Genomic DNA, 27,366 nt, shown 5'->3' with positions numbered 1-27,366 from the left:
CTTATGGCTGGCTGACCAGGGGCTCCTCTCCTCACAGGGACAGAAGGTGCTTCATAAAGGGGCAGACTGAGCAGACCAGCTCCCCTGAGCCTATGCTCCCAATAAGTCACAGTGACACCCCTAAATCCAGCACCACTCTCCCTAAACTCCCTATTTTCTTCCTAAAAATTGTGAACAGTATTCACAGATCATTTGGGGGGAGTTGAGGGAGAGTCAAAGTTCAGTAAGTCTTCTACCCCTAACTCCTGTCATGTGTGCATTTGGCTAAAGTGAGGGAACTGGGATGTTCTGTGGGTGGCAGATGCGTTGTGTGTTTGTGTGTCCCTGGTGTACTTGTTTCTTTACCTCACCAGGTCACTCCATGAACACGTCAGCAGGGACACCACAGAGCACAGGGTCAGAAAACATATTTGCTTGGGAATGGCTTTCTCCTTAATGCACCTCCAGTTAGTCTTAACTCCCAGACAGCCTGGAGCAGAGGTGAAGGCAGGAAGATGTATAAGTAGAAAAGCATACTGGTAAGAGGATGCTGGCGCAGTGTTGGTGGGAACTATGCACATGAACATTCTTGTGAGATTACACCCGCAGGACAGAAAAGGTCAATAATCTTACGCATGTCCAATCTGGGTGCCCTTCTGTGATATCAAACAAGACTATGGATCAAACTGGACTCTGGTGTGAACCAGCTAATGTCTTTTTAGCCCACAGGTAAGACTGAACCTTTACTTCTCTTGGTATCTTGGAAGTGAAGGTAACTAATTCCAGGAAGAATCAGAAAAGAAAGAAGTGTGAATCCACTAACACCATTAGAAAGAAAAGCTGAAGTGTTTGTCTCAATGGTAGGGGACCTTTGCAAGAAAGGTGTCACCTCAATCAGGCCTTGTAGAACCAGTTTGCTTCCCCAGTGCAGGAGCTTCTGCCTTCAGGGACATGACTGTATCTTCAAACCCACATAAGAATGTTTCTGTTTCCCCTTCCTCCTCAGCTGCCACTTGCAAACTACATAGCAACTAGACTCCCCAGTCAGCCCAGGCTGGTTCTGAGTGAAGGCTCTCTAAGGAGCTACACTTACCACTGATGGCCAGGGGACAGAGCCACACCTAGATGCTGGAAGACCAATGCACAACATGGGTATCAATCAAGGATAGAGCTGGAACCGGGCTCATTCTAATGTTCACCTTGGGGGGTCACAAAAGGCACATTCTTTCCCTTACTCTGAACATAGCACAGATGCTCTGCTGTGTTCCTTAGCTGTGTGTGTGTGTGTGTGTGTGTGTGTGTGTGACAGAGAGAGAGAGAGAGAGAGAGAGAGAGAGAGAGAGAGAGAGAGAGAAAGAAACAGGTGGTTCTGAACCTATGATGCTGACCTAGGGCTGGGATCGCTAGGGTGGCCTATGGGGTTCGGAATGTTTGGGGCCTTGACTAGCTTCTTCACCTTACTGTTTTGTGTTTATCTCGTAAAATACCCAGCTCCTACCCTGGAGCATTACCAGGTATAATGGGCTAGTAAAGATCACTGGCTTTTTAAAAGTCACTGTTTGAAGTTATAAGGAGTTAATTTTTATGCACTTATAAGATGGCTCGGTCAGAGGGAAATTAGAGCAGCAACAGATGGCTCATTAGGCAAACTGAGGAGGGGACAATGACAGACAGTAGATTCTGTATGGCTGAGAAGCCCGCCTTCCCATCCGTTGGGGCAGCACATTTATTCCAACTCACAGGAACCAGTCAACAGCGATGATCAGGGTGACATCCTCAGTGGGCAGGCCCACGGCACTCAGCACGATCACCATGGTCACCAGGCCGGCCTGGGGCACACCGGCAGCTCCGATGCTGGCAGCTGTGGCTGTGACACTATAGGCAAAACACACCAGCATGAAAGGAGTTAGACACCCATCTCTTCCCTCGAGGCCCCTGGCCCAAAACAATTAGTCCCCATGGCCATTACTGCTGTCCCCAAATTGGCCAGTCTGACTCTGTTATCTGCTGAGCACCAGCTCTGCCTTACTGGAGGGCCGTGGGAGCCTGAGGGGAGTATGAGCACCTTCCAGGGGGAGATTCGGCAAATCACTCTAATGCAAGGACTGCATGGGTAGCCCACAAAAAATGAGCAAGACAGACATTCAAGGGGAAGGCAAGAGTTTACCAACCGGGGTGTTTATGGAAGGCTTTCTCTACTCATCCACCTTGAACAAATGACAAATACTTCTCCGCCTGCTTTCTTTCTCCCTTATTCCACCAACTCATACAGTGATCATTTACTGAGCATCTAATATGTGCCAGGAATGTATGTTGCCTGGGGACATGGTAGAGGGATAGTGGTAGGGATAGATGAGCAAGGGCATTTTGGGTGAAGGCAAAACCTGAAGTGTTCAAACAGGTTTTATTCACTTTGACTCGAGCTCTCTGGCGGGTGCCCTTTAGTGCACTGAACTGAGAAATAGCTATGACTCCTTTCCAAGGCCTGAGTATTTATTCCTGACTGCTTCTTTCAGTCAGTGGATACACTCTGTGCAAAAAAGAGAAATGTCTGAAATCCAGGAGAGGCAGCCATGTGAACTTCATTCCTATGTATTTAAAAAAATCTCTCTTGGGCAGATAAAATGTGGCTCTAGATATTGTTCTCTTTGGAATGTGCAGTTTTTCATCAGCAACTTCCTTATTTAAATTTGGTCATTTTGGAGGAAACAAGGGCTCATCATGCCCTGAAGGTCCCTTGATTTGAGTCAGCTTGAGGGGGATACCTGCTACATTTTCAGGAGCGTGTCCTGACCATGGGCCAAGACCTGAACTGCCTCCAGGATGCCACTGAGTTGAAAGGTGAAGATGCAGAAACTACCAGTTCAAACCAGAAGAATCCCTGCTTCTAGCCACAAATACATATCCTAGTGAGCTAGTAAAGCCTCAGAGTTCATAGGAAACTGATTCTGGTGCTCATCCATCTGCTTAGTGACAACTCACAGACAGTGTTTGAAGGTATGGTTCAACTCACGCAAAAGTTCTTTGACAAGTATTTTTCCTCAGTGGCTGTGGCCACCTAATTTCCAGTAAATTAGAGATATCTGGGGCTGACTCAAATCCTCTCAAAATTTCAGGCCTGCATAATCCTTTAGATCTGTTCTGACTTAAGTATTGTTAATCCCAAGTTTATTTCAATGCTGGTTGAAAAAAATGTAAACTGAATGCACTGATAGGTTTTGTCAGAAGTGGTATGTGCTCATGCCCACTGATCCCTCTTGGAACCCACAGTGCATCACTGTTAACCTCATGGTCCCTAGTAGCCTAAAGCTGGGCTTGAAACTCAAAATCCATTTAGTCAAAACTCTGCTCTTGACCTTGTTTAATAAACTTTCAGCTATTTAACTGGCTTTGGTCTGAAGTATATAAATCTTCAGATAGGGAAAAATTTTACTAACAGCATGAGCTTAGGCAAATTACCTCTCTGAATCTGTTTCTCACCTGTAGGATGGAACTAAGGTATTTACTTTGTTGAGTTGCTGTGAAGATTCAATGAGGTAATAATACAGGGAAGGCATCCAGTACAGCACCTGGATACAGTAGACGCTTAAAAATGATGCCATTTCTGTGCTTATATATATAAGCAGCCTCAGAGTTCTCTTACTGTGGCCCTTTTGGACCGGACATCAAAAGAAATGTAGGAACCGTACACCCAAAACATACCCTTCTGTGATTTTATTGTAACATCGATTTAGTGAAAGTTACAACTGATTGAAAGTAGTATAAATTTTCATATAACGAAAGATAATTATAGGATTTGGGGCCTAGGAATATATATATATATATTTCTTTTTTGTATTTTTCTGAAGTTGGACACGGAAAGGCAGTCAGACAGACTCCGCATGCAACCGACCGGGATCCACCCGGCATGCCCACCAGGGGGCGATGCTCTGCCCATCTAGGGCGTTGCTCTGTTGCAACCAGAGCCATTCTAGCACCTGAGGCAGAGGCCACAGAGCCAGCCCCAGCGCCTGGGCCAACTTTGGCCTAGGCCTGCATAATCCTTTAGATGAGTGCATACCACTTCTGACAAAGAAAACCTATCAGTGCATTCAGTTTACATGGGCCAATGGAGCCTTGGCTGCGGGAGGGGAAGAGAGAGACAGAGAGAGAAGCAGATGGGCGCTTCTCCTTTGTGCCCTGGCTGGGAATCGAACCCAGGACTCCCGCACGCCAGGCTGACGCTCTACCACTGAGCCAACCGGCCAGGGCCTGCTTCTATATATTTTAACTACCACTGCTGCTAGTACTGTTACTGCTGTGACAAAAACAACTATTACTGCTACCTCTTCCAGCAACCTCTTCCTAGGCCCCAAATCCTATAATTATCTTTCGTTATATGAAAATTTATATTACTTTTAATCAGTTGTAACTTTCACTAAATCGATGTTACAATAAAATCACAGAAGGGTATGTTTTGGCTGTACGGTTCCTACATTTCTTTTGATGTCCGGTCCAAAAGGGCCACAGAAAGAGATAAATGATAGGTCCAAAAATCTCTTTAACCATTAACTATAGGAGCCACAACTCTAACTTGTAAAGTTAAAAATAACATTTATTATTTCATTTTGTCCCAGCCACAACTGTAACTTGTAAAGTTAAAAATAACGCTTATTATTTTTCATTCTGTCCCAGGTCGAGCCAGAAAGGATTTTTAATTTTAAGTCAATGATTACTCTGCACCTCACAGTTGTAACTGGCTGCGGGCCAGTAGTTTTCAGCCAACTCTGATACAAGAATACACCAGAGCAGGGACAGAAGTTTATATGTGAATTGATTATTTAGCTCCGAGGCCCAAAGTTCATTCCTGTGGCAGGTTATTACTATTTTTTAAAAAGTTAGAAAGATCTAGGAAACTCATGACTGAGGCAGAAGGAGGGAATTTATCACAAAGTGGCAAATACCCGAAGGAACTGGCATCTCATACAACCACTCCTTGGAAATCAGTTCCGTGCAGATGGGGCTCGACAGCCCAAGGTGAGGGAGGTGGAAAAGCTGCCTGGGAGTCTAAAAGTAACTACTGCTGGAGCCATAGTAGCAGCAGAACTTTCTCAGGCATGATTCAAGGTTTCACCTTTAATATCCTTGTCACTGTTCAAACTATAGGACTTGATTCAAGCTCTTCTAGCATAGGCTTCTTGAGCCACTAACACTTCTTACAGATCATGCAACATCTGGATAAATGCCCAAGTGATATGCCAAATGGTCTAGTTTGCACTTGTCTTCAGTTAATTTCAAGCAAACTGCAATAAACACTTTATGACTTAGGGTTGGGAAAGATTCAAAAATGTACTGTGTTAGAACATATTTTATGCCTGAAACTTATGCCTATGCCAAGTGCTGGGATGCAAGAATGAATTAACTCTGAAATGTCCATGAAGTCTCTGATTAACTTGAATCGCAATCCACACTTCAAAGCAGCACTAACCAGTAGAACTTTCTACAATGGCAGAACCTTCTGTGTCTGCTCTGTCCAATTCGTTTGTGTAGCTAATAGCTACTTTATTGAGTAGAGCTTTTCCAGAGAAAGGGCTCTGACAAAATTCACTAATGACATTTTTACCACCTACTTAAGTAGACAATTTCAGTCTTCATTTGACTAGGATTCTCTGAAGTATTTGACTTCATTGACCATTTCATCATTGAAAATCTCTCTTCTCTGGTTTCACGGCTCTCCTCCCACCTTTCTTCTTTTTCTTCCTTCTCTGCCTGCCTCTAACACTAGGATTTTCTATGGCTCCATCCTTAGTCCTTTCCTCTTCTCCATGAACTCTCCCTATGTAATGTCATCCATTCCCAACATTACTGAGTGCTTACTGTGTAGGCTTCATTCTAAGTATTTTATATGCATCATCTAACTTAATTATCACCAATGCATAAAATGTAAATACTATTATTATCCTTATGAGGTGAGAATCAGAAGCTTAGAGAATTCAAGTAATCTGGGCAAGCTCAGGTTCAAACACAAATAACTGACTATGACACTGAGGACCCTGACTTCTGTATCTACAGTTGAGACCAGATTTCTCATTGTATATTTCTACCTGGATGTCTTTAAAGGCATTTAAAATTCAACATGCCACAAAGTATAAACTCTTTATCCATATATATATGGCAAGGAGGCAGAGACAGACTCCCACATGCGCCCTGACCAGGATCTACCTGGCAAGCCCCCTACCAGGCAATGCTCTGTCTATCTGGGCTGCCGCTCCATTGCTCAGCAACCAAGCTATTTTAGCACCTGAGGTGAGGCTATGGAGCCATGCTAAGTGCCTGGGGCCAACTTTGCTTGAATCATTCAAGCCATAGCTGTGGGAACAGAAGAGAGAGAAAGAGATGGGGGGTGTATGTGGAGAAGCAGACGGGTGCTTCTCCTGTGTACCCTGACCAGGAATCAAACCTGAGACTTTCACATGCCAGGCCGACACTCTGCTGCTGAGGCAACCAGCCAGGGCCCTTCTACCTTTTTTTTGCTTTGCTTACACACTAGTGCCTATTCTGGTAAGCACCATCCACCAATCCAGAAATACTCACCAGTCCTGGGGGTCAGACTAGTCGTCCCCTATCCTTTACTCTGAATGTGACTGATGCCTCTTGAATTCACTAGCTCTTCTCCATCCCTGATGTCAGTGCCTTGATGTGGGCCTTTTCATTTTTACCTGGACTTCTGCAATAGTCTCCCAACTGGTCTTCCAGCTATTGTTCCTGCTCCATCCAGTCCATTTACCATATTGCTAGTGACCTTTCTAAAATGAACATCTGTTCATAATATGAAAGATTGCCTAAGACCCTTCCATGGGCTTTTCACAGAAACCTTTCATGATATGATCCCTGAATCATTATTTCTTTATGTTCTCCACATTGCACTCTTTATCACAGTCACACCAAATAACCTGTACTCTGTACCTAGGCCATGGTTACATCACAAGCCCCTGTACATGCTATTCCTTTTAGCTCCCTTTTTCTCCTATGAAATTCTTATTCCTCTTCTAATACTTAGTTAAACTTTCCCCTCCTCTAAGAAGCCTTTCCTCACCCTCCCAGGTAGACTCAACCCTTCTTTCCTTGGTGTCTTCTGTACATCCCATTCAAACCTCTATTACAGCCCTTTTCACACCACTCAGCATTTATTTAGACATGTGTATAACTTACCTACCTTCTGGGGACCCCTTGAAAACAGGGACTGGCACTTACTCTATCTTGAGTCCTGGGTAGCTACTCTGTGCCTAGGACCTAGTTGAGACACTGAACTGAGAACAGTGATGCTTTTGGCTATCCAGACCCTGAAGCAGAAATCTTACGTGCCATGATTCCACTACTTGTAATATAGTGTTTAGTCTTGGGAGGAGACTTTGTAGATGAAGAAAATCAATCCACTACTGGACTATTCCGGTCTCCCTCTACATAGGGTTTTTACTAGAGGCAATTCCAGTCAGTTCCAGTAACAGAGAAGAACATGAATATGACACCAAGCCCCACCTGATAGTGACGACCTGTCCAATGTCCAATGTCAAGCCATTCAACTGTGCAATGAACACAGCTGCCACTGCTTCATACAGTGCAGTCCCATCCATGTTGATTGTAGCACCAACAGGTAACACAAATCTAGTGATCCTTTTGTCCACCTGGTTCTTTTCTTCAGCACAGCGGAAAGTGACAGGCAGTGTTGCTGAACTGTGTGATAAAAGCACAAAGGAATTTATGGTTTAGAAATGCTAGTCCTCAATCCCTGCCTGAAGAGACACCTCTATTCCAAAAACTAAACCAAGAGCACAAAGCATGTTGGTACTTTTTACAGGTTCAGGAATCAGAAGGTGCTATGGTTGCCACTGCTCCAAGTTTACAGCATAACCCCTTCCTGGGCTTCAGGCCATGCCAAGAGGACAAGAAATATCCAACAAGGGAAAGGAATATGCTTACAGACAAGGGCAGGGACTATGGAGATCATTTCTTGAATTAAAGTCAGCTACAAAACCACAAGCTGCAACCAGTGCTTCAAGTGAGGCGAGAGTTGATAAGGGGTGGCTCAGAGATTTCTTCTAGACACCCCTCTTCTATTTACCTGGAAGAGATCATGAGAGCTGTCAGGAGAGCCTGGGCCATTCCCATGGCGAATCGGAAGGGGTTCTTTCTTACGATTATGAAATATATCAGCGGGAGAATTATAATGGAGTGGATGGCAAGCCTGTAAACAAGAGAGAGAGAAAAAGGTTCATAGATGATACCACTTCTTCATATTAATCCTTTTTTCCAAACAGCTTTTTTTTTTTTCCCTCTTTATTTTATTTATTTTTTTTTGTATTTTTCCGAAGCTGGAAACGGGGAGAGACAGTCAGACAGACTCCCGCATGCGCCCGACCGGGATCCACCGGCACGCCCACCAGGGGGCGACGCTCTGCCCACCAGGGGGTGATGCTCTGTCGCGACCAGAGCCACTCTAGCGCCTGGGGCAGAGGCCAAGGAGCCATCCCCAGCGCCCAGGCCTCGGCTGCGGGAGGGGAAGAGAGAGACAGAGAGGAAGGAGAGGGGGAGGGGTGGAGAAGCAAATGGGCGCTTCTCCTGTGTGCCCTGGCCGGGAATCAAACCCGGGACCCCTTGTACGCCAGGCCGACACTCTACCACTGATCCAACCGGCCAGGGCCAAACAGCTTTGTTATTCATAATGATATTAACTTTCATGCTGACCCAATGAGAAAATAAGATGTAGGGCAAGAATATGTCTCCATTCCACATAGGATAAGAGATTCATTCAGAACATGAAGTATCTTGTCAAAGTTACTGGTAAAGCCAGTAGCTGAATCCCCATTTCAGAGCTCACAGAACAGTTATATCATGCTTCGAAGCCCTGTACATGCTATTGCTGCTAAACACGCCAAATACATTCACTTCCTTCTGCTCTTGAATTCTTACTTCTCCTCTAAGGTTCAGTAAACATCCCCCCCCTTCAAGAAACCTTCCCTCAACTTCCCAGATCCAGCTGACCCTTCCCTTCTTGGTGACTCTCTGGGCCCATACAAAGCTCTGTTGTAGTCCTCATCATAGTCCTCAGCTACTCTGTTCCCTGGACCATACTGCTGTCTTGCTGGACAGCATCCACTGCCTATGAGGGCAGTGATCATTGCAGTAAGGAAGAGGAAGTCACTGTTTTTTCATAGGACTGACTCTCTTCTCTTTGTAATTCCTGTCTTTCAAGACTATCCCTTGTTTCACAGGGAAATATAAAGGTTACAAAAAACAGGGCGCTTCAGAAATGAGACTGATTCATAAGTGGCAACTTAAGAACTTAAAGATCCATTATGTAATGCTAAAATAGTAGAAGTGGTCATTGAAAATACAGCTTCTGGAGGTCTGGAAAGAGGGTCTTGTGGACAGAAAACCTATAGGTAAGAACTACAAGGAACTGACTTAGTTTTCTGTTAGAAACCTAGATGGGCCTGACCGGGCAGTGGCGCAGTGGATAGAGCGGCAGACTGGGATGCGGAGGACCCGGGTTTGAGACCCCGAGGTTGCCAGCTTGAGCACAGGCTCATCTGGTTTGAGCAAAGCTCACCAGCTTGTATCCAAGGTCTCTGGCTCGAGCAAGGGGTTACTCTGTCTGCTGCAGCCCCACGGTCAAGGCACATATGAGAAAGCAATCAATGAACAACTAAGGTGTCACAACAAAAAACTAATGATCGATGCTTCTCATCTCTCTCCATTCCTGTCTGTCCATATCTCTGACTCTTTCTCTGTCACTGTAACAACAACAACAACAACAACAAAAAAAAAAAAAAAAAGAAAAAAAAAAGAAAAAAAGAAACCTAAATGGGATAAGAAAACAGAAATCAGCTGAACCCCATTGTGAAATGGATCAGCATAATAAACCTGAGCCACATCACTGCCTGGACACAGCCACTAACCTCTAGTAAAGTAGATGGTCCTGCCTCCCTTGGCACCAGGGCCCTGGGATTTGACTAACCCTCACACTGTAGGAATCCAGCTTTCTTCCCTGTTGGCCAGCATGGCTATGCTTTTGGTAAACACAGATTAAGTACCAAATGCTGTGTAGTGTAAACTCCATGATGCAACTGAGTTCCAATGAGTGAGCTGATATTCAAGTTTGGTGTTTGAGCCTGACCAGGCAGTGGCGCAGTGGATAGAGCGTCAGACTGGGATGCAGAGTACCCAGGTTCAAAACTCCGTGGTCACTGGCTTGAGCGCAGGCTCATCTGGTTTGAGCACAGGTCACCAGCTTGAACCCAAGGTCGCTGGTTTGAGCAAAGGGTCACACGGTCTGCTGTAGCTCCCCCCCTCCCCCGGTTAAGGCACATATGAGAAAGCAATCAATGAACAACTGAGGTGCTGCAATGAAAAATTGATGCTTCTCATCTCTCCCTTCCTATCTGTCCCTATCTATCCCCCTCTCTGTCTCTCTCTGTTTCTGTCACACACACACAAAAAGTTTGGTGTTTGGGGACACCGACAGACAGGAGTCAAACTCATTCTCATGGTCCATATTTCTCAGCACATGTGATGTACCCCACCCCTGGCTATATATCTGGGGTACCGTTTATAAACTATGCCCTCAAGAAACCAATTACTGGGCTGTAATAAATATGCAAATGACCTGTCTCTCACTGCCTTCCTGCTTTACACAATTCCTACCAGCCTAAAGATTTTTCTGACCCTGGTAGGTTGGCTTAGTGCACAGAGCACTGGCCTAGTGGTGTGCGTATGTCCCAGGTTCAATCCCCAGTCCAGGCACACAGAAGAAGCGACCATTTGCTTCTCTTCCCCACCCTCTCCTCCTCCTTTCCTTCTTTCCCTCCCACAGCCAGTGGTTAGATTTGTTGGAGCGTGGCCCTGGGTGCTGAGGATAGATCAGGTTGATTCGAGCATCAGCCCCAGATGGGGTTTGCAAGATGGATCCCGGTCCGGGCACATGCTGGAGTCTGTCTGTCTCCACTCCTCTCACTTTAAAAAAAAAAAAAAAGATTTTCCCAGCATAGTTTCTGGCCCTGCGATGATGCAGCGAGTGACAGTGGTCATCATCCTCAACAACAGGGTTGGAACCTCCCTGACATCCTGCTCCTACTTGTTCAACTCTGATTTTATTCAGGTCCTGCTTAAGTTCTTTCAGGCTCATGGACATGGGGGTTATTCTCAATTTTTGGTTAGTTTCTGTCCTTGAGGAAGTGTAGTTCAGGAGGGAGCCAAAATGGAAGACCAGTGGGTTTTGCTTTTGTTTTAAAAAATTATTCGAACACAACTAATGGAGACTGTGACAGAGCCTGGTCCAGGCTGTTCTGCCAAGATCCGGCAGTGAGGCCAGTGTGATCCCCTCCAGTACCGCTGTTACAGGGCAGCCCCCCACTCCCTGCTTGCTTATTGCCAAGCCCCATTTTCCCCTGCACATGGGAGAGAAGCTGACTATAACCAACCAAAACCCAGCCTCTCTTGAGTTCAAGTGAGGTTTCTGTTTCTTCTCTTGAGTCTGACCTACCCAGTCATGACAGTGGCCATATAGAGGCCCAGCTTGCGGAATATTTCCCAGTCTTCAACTTCTATGATCTTCCCAGCAATCAGGAATAAGATACCAAGTGGCATGTAACTAGAAAGCAAACACAACGCAGTCAGCAGGCGGTTTCTCAGGGTGGGACTGTTGGGGGCCCGTGCCTCGGCTCTGCACACACTCTCTGCTGGAGGAGCACCAGGCAGACAGACAACGAAGCTCAGGTCTCAGCAGCGTCTCAGTTCCAGGCCCTCATGGATTGCACTGGCACCAGGTTTCAACACCTTGTGCACCTTAAATTTTACCCATCTAAGCTGCCGTAATGGGACAAACTGGGCCACAAAATGCGGTTATTTTACCTATATAATTTTATTAACCAGTGTCACCCCAATAAATTCAATAAAATAACTAATTAAATAAGAAGGTTTAGTTAAACTGGTGCAGATCCCTTTCATTGCTCCCAGTACACATACATTCTACCAATTGTCACATCTGAGATCTCACGATAGGTTGATCCTCCAGTCATCACTAGGCTCTTTCTAGACATGGTCATCTTGACTCCCAGAGAGTAACGTCAGCAATAGAGTTAGTAGTGGAAGTGCTCATAATACAATAGTTGTTGGTGGAGCTCACATTACATGCTTCGTGTTCGCTTCAGTATTTTACGTGCATCCAATCACGTAGGACACATCTCCCAACCCTAGTGGGAGATTTTATTATCCTTTTTTATAGACGATAAAGCTGAGTTTCAGTGGAATTAAGTGACTAAAATAACTGAACTCTTTATATGACTCTCAATGTCTACATTTCGGAGTAAATAATGTTAAACTAACTCAATATGAGAGACATGGGACAGAGGTCTCTGAGGAAAGGCAGACTTTTTGGCATCTCCAGAGACAGGGCAAATATTCAAGCAGCTTTCATTTTGGATGGGTTAGTGCTCATGCTGTACCTGTCATATTTTTAACATCACTTCTGCATGGGGGCTAATAAAGAAAACACTTTGTGTTTTAATGTGCAAGGAATCCCACTTAAATCATTCCTTCAGGAGTTACTTCTCACATGAATAGCTGGTTAGGTACAAGTTAAGGGCTTTGGTAGAAAAGACAATGGCTGATATCTACACTTTTGTTAGTTAACAAAAGTAGTATGTGGAATGATTTAATACTCTAGTGTCTTAATATTCAGGATTCATTTGGTCTAGGGTGAGTTAGCTGAGAAGCATAAGACTCTTGGTTCTAATTTTGAGGGGAGAGTTGTCAGGAGAAGCAAGACAGCATTAATGGCGTTTGCTCACCACATAATGATCTGAACGATTTTCATGGTGGCGTCACTCAGGGCATTGAAGAAATCCACCAGAATCTGCCCCTTTTCTCCCATTTTTCCAATGACGAGGCCGAAGACAAGGCAAAAGACAATCAAGCCCAGGACGTTTATACCATCTGAATACATGCCTACGACTGTGTATTCCTTTGTTTCATTCTGTGAGTTGAAACCAAGAAAATATTATCTTGTTAGACTGCACAGGCATTAAATGAGAAGATATAATAGCCAAACATAATAAACTAGTAACCCACCAGTCAGTCAACAATACTTTGGGAAATATACCTTAAAAAGAAAAAAAAAGACCACCTATGCACATATCAATTTTTACCACCCCATCCTTAGTCATTGAAGTTTAAAGTGTTTTTTTTTTCTCTTTCTCTCAACAAATCTGTATTTGAAGATTTCTTATTCTGGGATGTTTTACATTTTTAATAAGAACTTTAGAATCAAGGCATTTTTTAAGGGTTATTTTAACTACTACCTACATTTGAAGGCTGTATTAAAAAGATAGGAATTAATAATGCAGAAAACAAAATATTTACCAGTGTGGACTTATTTAGGACACATTACTGTTTTATCCTGATAATGAGGCATAGAAACAGTCTTTATGCCTCTAATTCTGAATGACCAACAGGATTTTGGAGATATAAAAGTTAACCACATTCCTACTATGAGCCATTTCTTTGCTTTATCCCGAGTAAGAACAGCATGAGATGTACTATTCATAAGGACATAACGTACATGGATGAGCCCCTGAGGTAACAGTCATTTCTTAGTCACTATTTGATTTAATCAAACAAGTATTTATGGAGCAGCTAGAGTATGCCAACTGCTCTGGCGACAGCATAAAGTCTTAAAGTATAGCTGAAGAGACAAAACTAACCATGAGAAACATGAGCCAATGATAGCAACTTGGTGTGTAATTAAGCGCATAGCCAAGCTATGAGTTATAGGTGTCATTTGAAATTAGGGACATGAATGAAGGCTATGAGGTTAGGGAAAGCTAGGCCTGAAGAGCAGGCAGCCTGGAGTTGCAAACACACTCCGAAAAATGGTAAGCAAAGGCAAAAGTCATATGTACTGATCCTCTGTACCTGCTTAGATAATTCCTACACATCCTTTACGGCTCCCAAACTCATTTAAAGCATCCTGTGAAAGCCTCAGAGTACCCTGTTCTTCCCTATTCATCACTGCCATATCCATCCTCACTTTTTTTCTCTTCTTTTCCAAGTGAGAGGAGAGGAGATAGAGACTCCCACATGTGTCCCGACCGGGACCCAACCCCATCTGGGGTTGATACTCTGTCCATCTGGGGTTGCTGTTCTGTTGCTTGCCAACTGAGCTATTTTTAGTGCCTGAGGCAGGGCCATGGTGCCAACTTCAGTGCCTGGGGCCAACTCACTCAAATGAGCCATGACTGCCAGGGGAGAGGGGAGAAAAGGGGTAGGGGTAGAGAAGCAGATGGTCGTTTCTCTTGTGTGCCCTGACCGGGAATCAAACCTGGGACTTCCACATGCTGGGCTGAGGCTATACTGCTGAGCCAACCAGCCAGGGTGGCAATTATGTGGTCACCAACACTGAATTAGCAAATATTGAATCATTGTTTCCAAGGAAAATATATGATTAAGTTCCTGGGAACAAATGTTTACAACAGTTTTGTCAAATAATACATAACCTTGCTTTATGCATGTTTCTGTTCAGATATACCTTATTTAATATATATTGTTGATTTGTTAACATTGAACTCACAACCAACACACTATAATTCATGCCTGAATGAAGTTTATTTAACATACTATATTCCCATGAGGCCCATCGCAGCCTTCTTGGGTTTAGGAATTGCAGATAGAGCTTCAGAACTACAGTTGGGGGTATTTTAAACAGTGAAATTACCATGACAGGTACAAAACTGTGAAAACTGTGGTGTAAACATGCCACCAAAGGATACTTGTTTATGGTATGAGAGCTGAAACAGGCAGGCAGAGCATAGCTTTGTTCAACCTCAGCTGGGAACATATGTGCATTGGGCGACAAATTTTCACCACTCTTTGCATGTGTATGAATGCACCTTAAATGCTGATTTTGAGGCTGCAAACACATTTTAGTAAGTAGGTGAAGTCACAAATGCAGAGTGCATGTATAATGAGGATTGTATTTGTATCTCCTGCTCACTCACAACTCAGCCCCTGCCTACTGGGGAGGGGGGGGAGGGGGACAAGGAAGGAAATAGTACCTTAAAAACAGCAGTTGTCATGACAGCTGTGACACCAGTCATATTCATCTGTGGCTCACTGGGAGGCTTCACTTCTTTACGCATGGTTTTATACTGCACGTTGGAGGCAGAAAAGACAAAGAAATAAAGTTTTTTAAGCATCTGAGGCTAAATCACAGGAATACAGTTACTTTGGGCAAACAAGTACCACTCAAAGGTTCTACCTCTGATGCCTCTAGGAGCTCTAGGTGTTGTCAGAACCTTCTTTGAGTCCTTGAAACCAAAAATGGAACCGAAAAATCCAACCCGTGACTCCAACAGCCACCATTCAATGAGGTCAAAATATTCTCCCACTTTATTTATAATAGAGGAAATATAATGCAGCAATAATGTGAAAGAAAATGTAGGTTTTATTTGTTGGTGCTTTAACAGACAGACTCTACAGAAATCCTGTCAATTATTTCTGTTTCTATTTATTTACTTATTCATTTATTATTTTTAGCCTATACACTAACGCAGAATTTCATCACTTTGCTAAATGTAGGCACTCTGACTTTTACAAACATAAACAACTATCTGGTTGTTCCAAAATCAACAGTCCTCTTGGGGCTATTCCATAAGATTGCTGTTGAACTCCCTTCCTTCAGCCCTGTCTGCTTCTGTGGAGCTTCAGCAGAGAGGTTTAAAAAGAGCTAGTGTACCATTACACCAGGCATGCATGTCACTCCCGCGAGGCTCTGCCAACACCAAGAACCTTACAAACGACCACTGTGGCGGAAGAGCAAAGGCACCTCTGAAATAGAGGTGGTTCTATGCTGCTTGGAGGTCAGCAGTGAGCAATTTAATTGCCATTTCTGTTGGTAGACATAGGGGTCTCTGTTCATACAATTTATGTAAATGAATTCAGTAGTTTGTGATAGACTCAGCTGTCTAAGTGCATAGATAAACAAGAGAAAAAGACTTGAAGAAAAGAGTAAAGAGATTTTTAAACTTTCCTAGAGAAAAAAACATGGCTTTGTTACATTGCTCCGTAGAGTGCCATCAATAGGGACAGAATGATTATGGAAAGATCAAATACCAGGAACACCAGCCACCCACGTGGGTCAGACGACGATCCCCACCGGAGAGTGCAAGAGGAGACACAAAGCTACTTTTCTTATTGCACGACGTCTGCCAACAGTCTAAGTTTCTTCACAAGTACAATGTGGTTCTCCAAAAATAGGGACCAAACGGCATGTTTCAAAACATTCAGTGTCTGACAGTTTTCTGACTTGCTGCCCGTAAGCCATTTTTTTGTGAAAAAAGCATAAATGAAAAGGGGATAGTATAAGCTACAATTACTTCACTGTGACCAGAAAGAATCCAGATACAGAACAGGAGTCACCTGAAATTCCTCCATTCACAAGTATATTTCCTGCCATTTTTGATAGGCTAATTCTCTTTGTTGGGTTAGAGCAGGAAAAAAACTTATAATTGTAATGGGAAGACCGGAGCAATGTGGGCAAAAGTCAATATTATTACCTGCTGAAAACAGGCTTGGACAAGGTTTTCAGGGAACATGTTCCTGTTGGAGACATGAAAAGCAGTATTATGTTAAAGCAAAGCGTATTGTTTTGTTTGTCATACCCAATACACATTGGTGAAAATGAGTGTAACATAGAATCAGTACTCTGGTTTCTCTCTGGCTTCTTTGCATAATAATTCCTTGTATTAAGACTTATTTTTTCCTGCTAAGCTTCAACCAAGTATATAGAAAACTCTTTTTTTTCCCATCTTTCTTCTTGAAAGGAGGAGAGGAGAGGAGAGGAGATAGAAAGACAGACTCCTGCATGTGCCCCAACCGGGATCCACCTGGCAACCCTCATCTAGGGCCAATGTTCTGCCCATCTGGGGCCATGCTTGCAACTGAGCCACTTTTAGCGCCTGAAGTGGAGGTTCCTCGGAGCCACCCTCAGTGTCCTAGGGCCAGTGCACTCGAATCAATTGAGCCATGGCTGTGGGAGGGGGAGAGAGAGAGAAAGAGAAAGAGAGAGAGAGAGAGAGAAGAGGAAAGGTGGAGAAGCAGGTGGTCAATTCTATGTGCCCTGACCGGGAATTGAACCCAGGACATCCATATGCTGGGCCAACGCTCCACTACTGAGCTAACCAGCCAGGGCCTAGAAAATTCTTAATCAACAGTTCTGTAACTGATTCACCGACTAACTGATACACACGCTGTCCTGGGTGAAACACTACACTGGCAGATTAAGAGACTTCTTTAATATTCTGCACATTTCTGTTTGCATACATGGGAATGTATGCTTACCAAGAGTCCATTGCATTTCTTCCCAATTTCTTTATGCCAGTTGAAAATATCACTGTAATTACTGAATTAAAAATTATGTAAATCCATAAAATATGAGTGTGAAAAGGAAGGTATGGTTTCTATAACAACTAAGCCAAATGCCTAGAAACTTAATCAAGACAAATGACTAAAATTTCTGTGGTTACATTAGGTATGGAAGCCAGTTGAAATAAAAAGAAAAAAATGGAAGGATTTGGCACTCAGCTTTCTTTGCAATTTCTAAGAGTTTTGTCACTCTACTTCATGGAAACTGAATCTGGAAATTTTAGATGATGCATTTGTTGCATTCTGCAGCATATATAACACGAATGAGAAGAAATTACAATCAACTGACACACTCAAAGAAAAGACCTTGACCCTACATCAAAAAATTGGCAAATAAATGCACTTAAGTTTCAAGTGTAAACAAAATATGTAATGCATATCTATCATTTTTTATGATTCTCTTCTTTAACTGCTATTTATTAACTGACCAATTCCCAGCCCTGATTGCTTCAGATTAAGAGAGTTTTTCCTGTACAACTAAAAAATGTATTTCCTGCCTGACCTGTGGTGGCGCAGTAGATAAAGCATCGACCTGGAATGCTGAGGTCACTGGTTCTCTGTGGTCCTGCCCAGCCAAGGCACAAACAAGAAGCCAAGTACTACAAATTGATGCTTCTCGCTCCTCTCTCCCTGTTACTCTTTTTGTCTCTGTTTCTCTCCTCTCTCTCTAAAAATCAATTTAAAAAATCTTAAAAAAAAATGAAATTTATTAGAAAATGTACTTCTTCAAATGTGTCTCAGAACTGACCACCCAACCCAGTGCAGAATCTTAATGCAACAAGTACACTTTCTGTATCTCCGTCCACTCTAAATCCTGACAGAGGAGCTCATTCCTTCCATACCCTCTTGGAACCATGAACTGGCAAACAGGCAATGTAATTTGCAAGGTCCAGAGCAAAATGAAAATGCACAATAATTTAAAAATCATTAAAAATTTCAAGATGGCAGCAGCAGAGCATTAAACCAAGTGTGAGGCTCTGTGTGACCACAGGTCAAAGGCCAATGAAGCCACCCTGCCGGCAGGACACTCACCTGATTAGGTCTAACATGGCATCCACTGTACTGACTTCAGGGCTGCTGCCAGTCCTGTCAATTTCATCCACTTTCTGGCTGACACCAGGCTTGATGCTCACCACCAGCACGATACCTGTGGCCAAGGACAGCACCCACAAAGTATTAAGACCTTTCCGGGAACCTGGCAACCCCAGTGCACCCCTCTTTGAACCAGTGGGCATAATGGGACCAGGCAATACTGGGATGGGGACTCCATGGTCCAGCCAAAATGTTGACTCTCAACTGTGACCTCAGCAGCAGCTTTAATTACTTTTTTTCATTTAAATAAAGCAGAAGGAATTCTTCCCATTTCATTTTGTTTGTTTGTTTTTTTAGGTGAAAGGAGGGTACATAGTGAGACAGACTCCTGCATATGCCCCAACCAGGATGCAGCTGGCCACTCCATCTGAGGCCGATGCTCAAGTACTGAGCTATTTTTAGCACCTGAGGCCGTTGTGCTCCTACAGAGCTATCTTCATGGGGCCATGCTTGAACCAATTGAGCCACTGGCTGCGGGAGGGGAAGAGGAAAGAAAGAGGGAAGGGGGGGAGAAGCAGATGGTCACTTCTCTTGTGTGCCCTGACTGGGAATTGAACCTGGGATGTCCATATACTAGGCCGAAGCTCTATCCACTGAGCCACCGTCCAGGGCCTTTTTTTTTTAAAAAAAATGAAGGGGCTATATTCCAGAATTGCTCCTGGAAACACCTGCTGATGAGCATGTTCTTTTTTCTTTACTTTAGGCAGGGGTTGAGGTGAGTGATCCCTTTCCAACTCAAGTCACTTGTTCAATAGCTTCCCACAACTTTTTTTTACTCACAGATGTTGGTTATTTTCCTGATGGTCACACAGAACAAGCTTGATCTTCCTTCCATTCCACAAGCCTTCACATATCTGGGAAGCTGATGTGTAACCCAAAAAAGGGTTAGGGTTGAGAAAAGTGTTGTTCTGTGTGACTCTCAAGGGGTAGAATGAGGAAAAAAGATAGCAGTTACAGGGAGATAGTTCTTACAGTGAGGAAGAACTGTCTGAATGGAGAGTGTCTGGGAGCACCATTGTGGCTTTTGGAGGTAAGGGGTTCCTGTCACTAGAGTGGGAGGTTGTAGAAGAGACCAAGGCATCAGAGGTTGTTTGACTGGAGGGGAGTGAAGAAGAAAACAGTCCTCATGCCCCTTATCACTCCTCCCGAAAGGAAATGCCAATCCAAGGGGATAGGACTTCAGGGAGGCTGAATGGGTCGGTCAGTGTTGCTAGTGGGCAATAGAAGGGCTCTGAGTGGCTGTGGTCCACTCTTCCCTCTCAGCGTTGCAGAAAAGCTATATACCCAGCTCTTTTCTTTGTGTTGGCCTTTCTTAGGAACCTCATGAGATGTGGCTCTGGTTTAAGGCAGGGTTCAGGCCCTCCTAACTCCCCTGGTGTAATAACTTTAAAACCTTCACACCTCTTATCAGTTTATTAACACACAGCTGCAAGGGTCAAGCTGACTGCCTCTGAATACATTCCCTTTCTCTCTTCCCACTTTGGGCATCCTTAAAATATCATGCTAGGTCACCAGGGAGGGTCCATACTTTCTCCACAAAAGAATGCCAAAGGGACAGGAACAGTTATACGCATTCCCTTAGAACTTTCTCTCTTTTTCAAGTGGAATTTATACTTGGCAAGACTCAGCTGTTAGCTCTGAATACTATGTAAAATTTGAAATGCACTCAAATGCTCTCATTCTGGAAATCTTTATAATTATATTCAACTCCACTATTATAGATTAATCAACTTAAAGGTTGTATAAGCTCTCTGCTTCACTTCCTTCTACCAAATGATCTTGAAAAGGCATAGAACTGTCACCCTCTTTCTGTTTCTTACTAGAGAATTTAATAAAGAGTACCACATCTGTAATTCAGTCAGTATTATATTTTCTTCATATAAAAGGTGCTGTGCAGGCTTCAAGCCAAAAAGCTTCATGGCAGTGTAACAATACTACTTTCTGATTTACAAAAAATGTACATTATAAAAAACCCAGCCACTGTTATTTTTTCCTTCTTTTCCACGTGAGAGGAGGGGACATAGAGAGCCAGACTCCTGCCTACACTCTGACCGGGATCCATGTGGCAACCCCCTTCTGGGGCTGATGTGCTGCCCATCTGAGACCATGCTCACAACTGAGCTATTTTTAGCACCTGAGGTGGAGGCTCCAGGAGCCATCCTCAATGCCCAAGGTCAATGTTCCCTAACCATTTGAGCCATGACTGTGGGAGGGGAAGAGAGAGAGAGAAGGGGAATGGGAGGGGTGAAGAAGCAGATGGTTGCTACTCCTGTGTGCCCCGATTGGGAACTGAACCTGGGACATTCACACTCAGGGCTGATGCTCTACTACTGAGCCAACCGGCCAGGACCCCAACTACATTTAAATGAAAAGTCACAATTACATAGAGGAATTATATTCAGCAATCAGTTTTACCTAGAATGACAGCAATGACAGTGGTACAGAAATAATATGCGACAGCACGCAGACCGATTTTTCCAGATACATTGGAATCCAGTGCAGCAACACCTGAAAGGGGAAAAGTCAAATTACTTTAATTTTTAAAAAAATATTCCTAATGATGAGAGAAAGAGAGAGAGAGAGAGAGAGAAGCATCAACTCAGTGTTTCACTTAGTGGTTCCATTTAGTTGTGCACTCATTGGTTGCTTCTTATATGTGCCCTGGCCAGGGAATCAAACGTGCAACCTCAGCACACTGAGATGACACGCTATTCACTGAGCCACCTGGCCAGGGCCAACAGGATCAACTTACATTACTTTAAAGATTGATTTCCAGGACTAGTGGTGACTCAATCCTTGAGATGTGAAATAAAAAGCTGAGGGTTGTCACTGGATCTGTGAGGTCTATCACACACATTCGGATAAGATGCAAAGGGCAAAAAATGCACTTTAAAATTGCAAACACAGAATTAAGAGACAGGAGCCTAGTGAGAGGCAAGTTCCCCTTCTCAGGCGTCCCCCACTGCTGCAGCCCAAATGAGCATAGTACCTTCGGTTGGTTCTTCTTGGTCCTCCTTCACATTTGCTCTAAGAACTTTATCTAGACTCATATGTCATTCAACATCCTTTTGGAATTCAGTATTAAGGAAAAGTTTAATTTGAAGACCTGACATAATTCTTTAATCACCTAATGAAAATCCTATAACCCTTGCTGCCTTTTGTTGGGAATGTCAGAGTCAACTAAAAAGATAATTTTTACATGTTCTTATAATAGTGTTCATGATAATTACCTGAAAAAAGAAAAAAATATACAGAAAACAAAAATCACTTTAGCTTATCAACAATAGTTAATATTCTTGTGAATTCTCTTCTAATATTATTTTCTTAATTTTTTGTAAACATACCTGAGATAATTTTATAGTTTTTAATCTTCTATCTTCCTAATACTGTGTTATAAGCACTTTTCCTTATTGTTATAAATTCACTCTGAAAATAATTTTAAAGGCTACATAGCCTTCTGTCATGTGGATGTACCATAATATATTTAATCATCTACTTATTGCTGGATCCTTAGGTAGTCTCAGGGCCAAATACAATAATAAATCATAGAAATTTCATTAACCATCAGGATGGTTAATAATAAATTTTATTCTCTTTCTTCTTTTACTAATTTTCAAGTTGCTTCTATGTTAATTTTATTGTGTATGGCTTTGATTGTGACACATCTTAAAATTTTCATTTTAAAGAGGCAAGATAAAAATAAAAACTTCTGAGAGCACAGGCGATTTAAGAGATGTGTGTCCACATTGTTAGATGTAGTTTCAAATGGTCTTTTTTATTATTTCCCAAGAGAAAGGAGGGGTGATAAAGATGCACCCCAACTGGGGTCTACCAGTTACTCTGCCTTGGACCAATGCTCTGCGCATCTGGGCCATGCTCACAATCCAGCTATTTTTAGGGCCTCAGGCAGAGGCTCCACAGAGCCATCCTTAGTGCCTGAGACTGATGCACTCGAAACAATTAAGCCATGACTGTGGGACAGGGAGAGGGATAGAGGGAGGGAGGGAGACGGAGAGAGAAGGGGAGGGGTGGAGAAGCAGATGGTCTCTACTCCTGTGTGCCCTGACTAGGAATTGAATCCAAGACATTTACACACTGGGCTGATGCTCTACCACTGAGCCAACCAGCCAGGGCCTTAAATGGTCTTTGGCTGTCAATAAAATTATTGAATGTTGCCTGGACTTGCAAGGGTTCTCGTGTTTTTCAACTTCCAGAAATTCTGTGCCGGTCCATGAAAGAGTTAACCACCCTGATGTTGTATGAAGATTACAGACCCAGTAAATTCACTTATGCTCAGGGTAATTTCTGCCTTAGTGGTCCCTGAAATAATTCTATTTTCACCAGTCCTCAAGTGTAAAAACATTAACAACCTCTGGTCTAGAATGCCAAGGATAGCTGCAGAAGTGGAAGGCACACCCTCCCTCCTTGCTAGAAGGGCTTGTTCTTCATCAGAGATGCTTGTATAAATCAAGTCAATGAGGCAGCTCTCTAACTGGACTTTTCTATGTGGGACATGGGGCAAGTTGAGAAGCAAACAAACCATCTTTCAGCAAGGTGTCATTTGGAAGTTTCAGACTACACTGCCTGATTTCCAAAAGAAGTGAATCACATTCAGAATCAAATGATCACCATAGAAAATGATCTTTTGAGCCTGCAACATGCGTGAGTTGTCCCATACTATTTGTAAAACCTGAAGTACAGAGTAGCAGGAAAAATAAATGAAGTTGTCATGAATCAACCCCAAGGAAAAGGCAATAAACCTGTAGGCTGTCAGCACACACAAGTAATTTGTATATTCACTTCTCACACTATAAAAGGTCTATCCATTTTTTTAAGTGACTAGAGAATTATGCTCCTCACATATTTTTTAAAAATTGTTTTTATTTTTATTATTTATTCATTTCAGAGAGGAGAGACACAAAGAGAGAGAGAGAGAGAGAAGGTGGAGAGGAGCAGGAAGCATCAACTCCCATATGTGCCTTGACCAGGCAAGACCAGGGTTTCAAACCCACAACCTCAGCATTCCAAGACGAGGCTTTATCCACTGTGCCACCACAGGTTAGGCTTCCTCACATATTTGATATAGAAAAAAAATCTATAAGAAAGCTGTCATCTCTCATTCTAAACACACCTTCTTCTGGCTGTTGATTTCTTCTTTGAGAAAAGGGGCTCTGGGTTCTTTAACAGCCACCCCAGGATGTTATTAAGAGCCCATTCACCCACCTCTGGGACAAGATTGTGCAATTATGATATATGTGTGTGTGTGTGTATGTATACACACACATATATGATATATATGCTAGGCATGTCGCAACAGTCACATCCTGGAATAGCCACAATAATAAATTTTATTCTCTTTCTTTGGGAAAAATGAAAAATGCAATTTGGTATGCTCAGAAGACTTTCTTTTCTAAATTGTAAGACAATTAAAAATAACAATTCTGCAAAAAACAACAGGAAAATGTTAAGAAATACTGAAGACGATAATTCACAAAAAGGAAACTTTTATTTATTTTTTCCTTTTTTCCAAGTGAGAGGAGAGGAGATACAGAGACAGACTCCTGCATGTGCCCTGACCAGGATCCACCTGGCAACTCTCCTCTGGGGCTGATACTCTGCCCATCTGGGGCCATGCTCACAACTGAGCCTTTTTTAGCACTTGAGGCGAGTCTCCATGGAGCCATCCTCAGTGCCTGGGCCGATGTGCTCAAACCAATCTAGCCATGGCTGAGGGAGAGGAAGAGAGAGAGAAGGGGGTGGAAAAGCAGATGGTCATTTCTGTGTGCCCTGACTGGGAATCGAACCCAGAACACCCACACAATGGGCCAACGCTCTACCACTGAGCCAATTGGCCAGGCTGGGGACTATTTCATATTTAGTTTTGTTCTCTTAAAAAAAAAAGAACAAAGAATAACACAAACACATAAGTCTGCGAAGTATATTATGTGACCATAAAATGTGCCTATTTCATTGTAGAGCTCTGTATAATTATAATAATTATTTATAACAATATACTAGGTTAAAAAGACAAACAAGAGCAGCATAACGGAACTGAGTCACCTGTATAATAAGCACCTGTAACCCTGACCTAACAGGATATGTATTTCAGATACACTGCCCTTTGGTAGCTCTCCAGTTTAAGCAGCTTCCAGGTCCTAGGGGCTGATAAGTGATAAAATCAGTGTGGTTGCAGAACTGTTCTCATGTATGCGTTTCATGTCCTCTCAGGATTTTCTTCCAGCAGTGAAACAAATTAAATCTCTGTGGGTAACTGTTTCCAGCATATGTTAATATGTCTTCATTTATCTTAATGATTTGGCGAAGGGCTCTGGTGCCTCTGCTTCTATTTCAGGATCCAGCTGCCAATAAAACCTTTACAATAATGAGATTCTTGGTGAAAATGTCTGAAACAAATACCTACCCCAAAGCAGTGAGCCAGTCTTCCCTGCTGGAGTACAGCAACTACCCTGTAGTTATCTTTAGGAAGAGCTTTGGTTTACATTCCTCAGATTTTCTTAGTCCTACAATTCTCCTGGATATCAGAAATGTATTCAAATCAGCAACTGTAGTTCTCTGCCTCTCTCGAGTTGCCCCTCTACCTCTCCAATCATCACTGATTGAGGGCAGAGCTGGCCCCAAATCCAGGTATTTGGGCACTTTATAATGTGATGTTGAGGACAGGAGCAGTGATCACCAAAGTGGGAAGGAACACAAGCAGGGCAACTGCCTAATCTTTGAAAACCTCTATAAGGAACATTATTGAACTTAACTTGAATTAAAAAAAAATTTATTAAGTGATAGGCAGGAAGGTAGAGCAACAGATTTGCACATGAGCCCAGACTGGGACCCACCTGGAAGCCCACTAGGGGGCAGTGCTCTGCCCATCTAGGGCTGTTGCTCCATTGCTCTACAACAGAGCTATTTTTAGAGCTTGAGGCAAGGTCATGGTGCCATCCTCAGAGCCCGAGGCCAACTTGCTAGAATAAGCCATGGCTGCAGGAGGCAGGGGGTAGAATGGGAGGGGAAGGGTTGAGAAGCAGATGGTCACTTCTGTGTGCCCTGACCGGGAATTGAACCTGGGACTTCCACCTGCCGGGCCGACGCTCTACCGCTGAGCCAACCAGCCAGGGCCTTAACTTAAACTTAAAGTGCCTGTTAACTTTTAAAGAAACCACACTTGCTTCTTCACCTTGGAAACAGGCTCTGACAAGCTGGGTGCTGGCTCCTGGCCAAAACAGGAATAATCTATTAGAACTTTTTATAAAAACACTACAAAGGAAGAAGTTGCCATGGGCTAAACAATAGCATATTTTAAAAATAAACACTCCAGGGCAAAAGACTCCTCTGCGAGCTCCCTGATTAAGCTTACCGCCCACTGGAGAACAAAGTTTTCGTGACATTCTCTTTACACTGTCATTAAGGTGTCAGAACTGTTATTGGAAGTTTTTTTTTTTGGGGGGGGGGGGCTGGCATTGATGGTGCTTCATAATTTTGAATGAACACATCATCCAGGAAATTCATTGTTGAATCTTTGCATTGGGTGACTCCTCTGTCACCAGCAGAGGCTACTGGCATGGAAAGAAGCATTGGCTTTGGTGGGACAGACTGGGCTCAGATCCCAGCCTTCTTCCAGACCCAGTTTCCCCATCTACCAAAAGGAGGTTTTAAATGCCTCTATATCCTAAAGGGCAATTGTGAGGAGCAAGTGAACAACCTCATCTTGTACAGCTGTTGTGAAGATTAGAAATGATATCTGGCCTTGGCTGGTTGGCTCAGTAGATAGAACGTCTGCTCGGCATGCAGATGTCCCAGGTTCAATCCCTGGTCAGGGCACATATGAGAAATGACCATCTGCTTCTCTTCCCCTCCCTCTCCCTCTTCTCACTCTCTTCTCCTCTTGCAGCCAGTGGCTCAATTGGTTCAAGTGTCAAGCCCCGGATGCTGAGGATAGCTTGGTTGATTTGAGTATTGGCCTCAGATGGGGGTTGCCAGGTGGATCCCAGTTGGGACACATACAGGAGTCTGTTTCTCTATCTCCCCTCCTCTTACTTAAAAAAAGGAGAAAAAAAAAAGAGAAATGGTATCTGTAACATGGCTAGCATGGTGTCTAGAATCCTAGAACTTAATTTATACTCAGTAAATAACGAGCATTATTCTTGAATGAAATAATCAATATGAAGTGTGTCACTCAGCAAATGGGAAGCACTTAACAAGTGTTAGTTCATTCATTCTTTCACTCTTTCTTCCACAATCTTTCTGTATTCCTTCATCACGTGGTCACTAAAGAGATCTTTTAAAGACATAAATCAGGCCACTTCACATGCATGCATAACCCTCCAGTGGTACTTAAAACAGAATATCCTTAATCTGGCTAATGAGACCCTGTAGGGTAGGCACCTGCCTGTCTCCCTGCCCCAACTGGTGCCACCATCCTGTCACTGCTCTCCTCTGACCCTCTAGAGCAGGCCGAGTTCCCTACCACCTCAAGGCTTCTGCACAGGCTCTTTCCTCTGCGGGCCCACTTTCCCTACCCTTCATTTGGCTGCTCTTAAGTCTGCTCCTCAGAGTCCTTTCCTGAGCCTCCAGGATGAACCAGGCTCCTCTATTTTCCTCACTTGCATCTTGTTCATATTATGTTTCACAATTTTTATCAATGGGTTCCTTTAGTACCTGTCTTTTTCACTAGACTGTGAGCTCCTTGATGGCTCATGTACTCAGTGCCCCCCACATAAAAAAGGTCCATAAACACGTGTGGATGGAATGCATAACCTTGTTATTTATGAACAGCTGCCTTCCCCCAGGGCCCTTCTTCCCAGGATCTGGTCCCCGGGCAGCAGA

General features: G+C 43.4%; 1 protein-coding gene across 1 annotated transcript in view; it reads right to left on the bottom strand.

Moving 5' to 3' along the window:
- SLC1A1 (solute carrier family 1 member 1) overlaps positions 1–27,366 on the bottom strand; it is a 101,852-nt gene that overhangs the window by 2,584 nt on the left and 71,902 nt on the right. Inside the window, exons 3-11 of the mRNA XM_066368081.1 lie at positions 20,944–21,036; positions 18,469–18,583; positions 16,569–16,611; positions 15,069–15,161; positions 12,807–12,991; positions 11,501–11,608; positions 8,081–8,203; positions 7,498–7,692; positions 1,720–1,854 (exon numbers count right to left, since the gene is read on the bottom strand). Of these exons, the coding sequence (XP_066224178.1) occupies positions 1,720–1,854; positions 7,498–7,692; positions 8,081–8,203; positions 11,501–11,608; positions 12,807–12,991; positions 15,069–15,161; positions 16,569–16,611; positions 18,469–18,583; positions 20,944–21,036 (1,090 nt within the window). The remainder of the gene's footprint in view (positions 1–1,719; positions 1,855–7,497; positions 7,693–8,080; positions 8,204–11,500; positions 11,609–12,806; positions 12,992–15,068; positions 15,162–16,568; positions 16,612–18,468; positions 18,584–20,943; positions 21,037–27,366) is intronic.

The sequence above is a fragment of the Saccopteryx leptura genome, chromosome 2 (genome assembly GCF_036850995.1).
Source record: "Saccopteryx leptura isolate mSacLep1 chromosome 2, mSacLep1_pri_phased_curated, whole genome shotgun sequence".
Lineage (NCBI taxonomy): Eukaryota > Metazoa > Chordata > Mammalia > Chiroptera > Emballonuridae > Saccopteryx > Saccopteryx leptura.
This window is presented reverse-complemented; position numbering and strand designations above follow the sequence as displayed.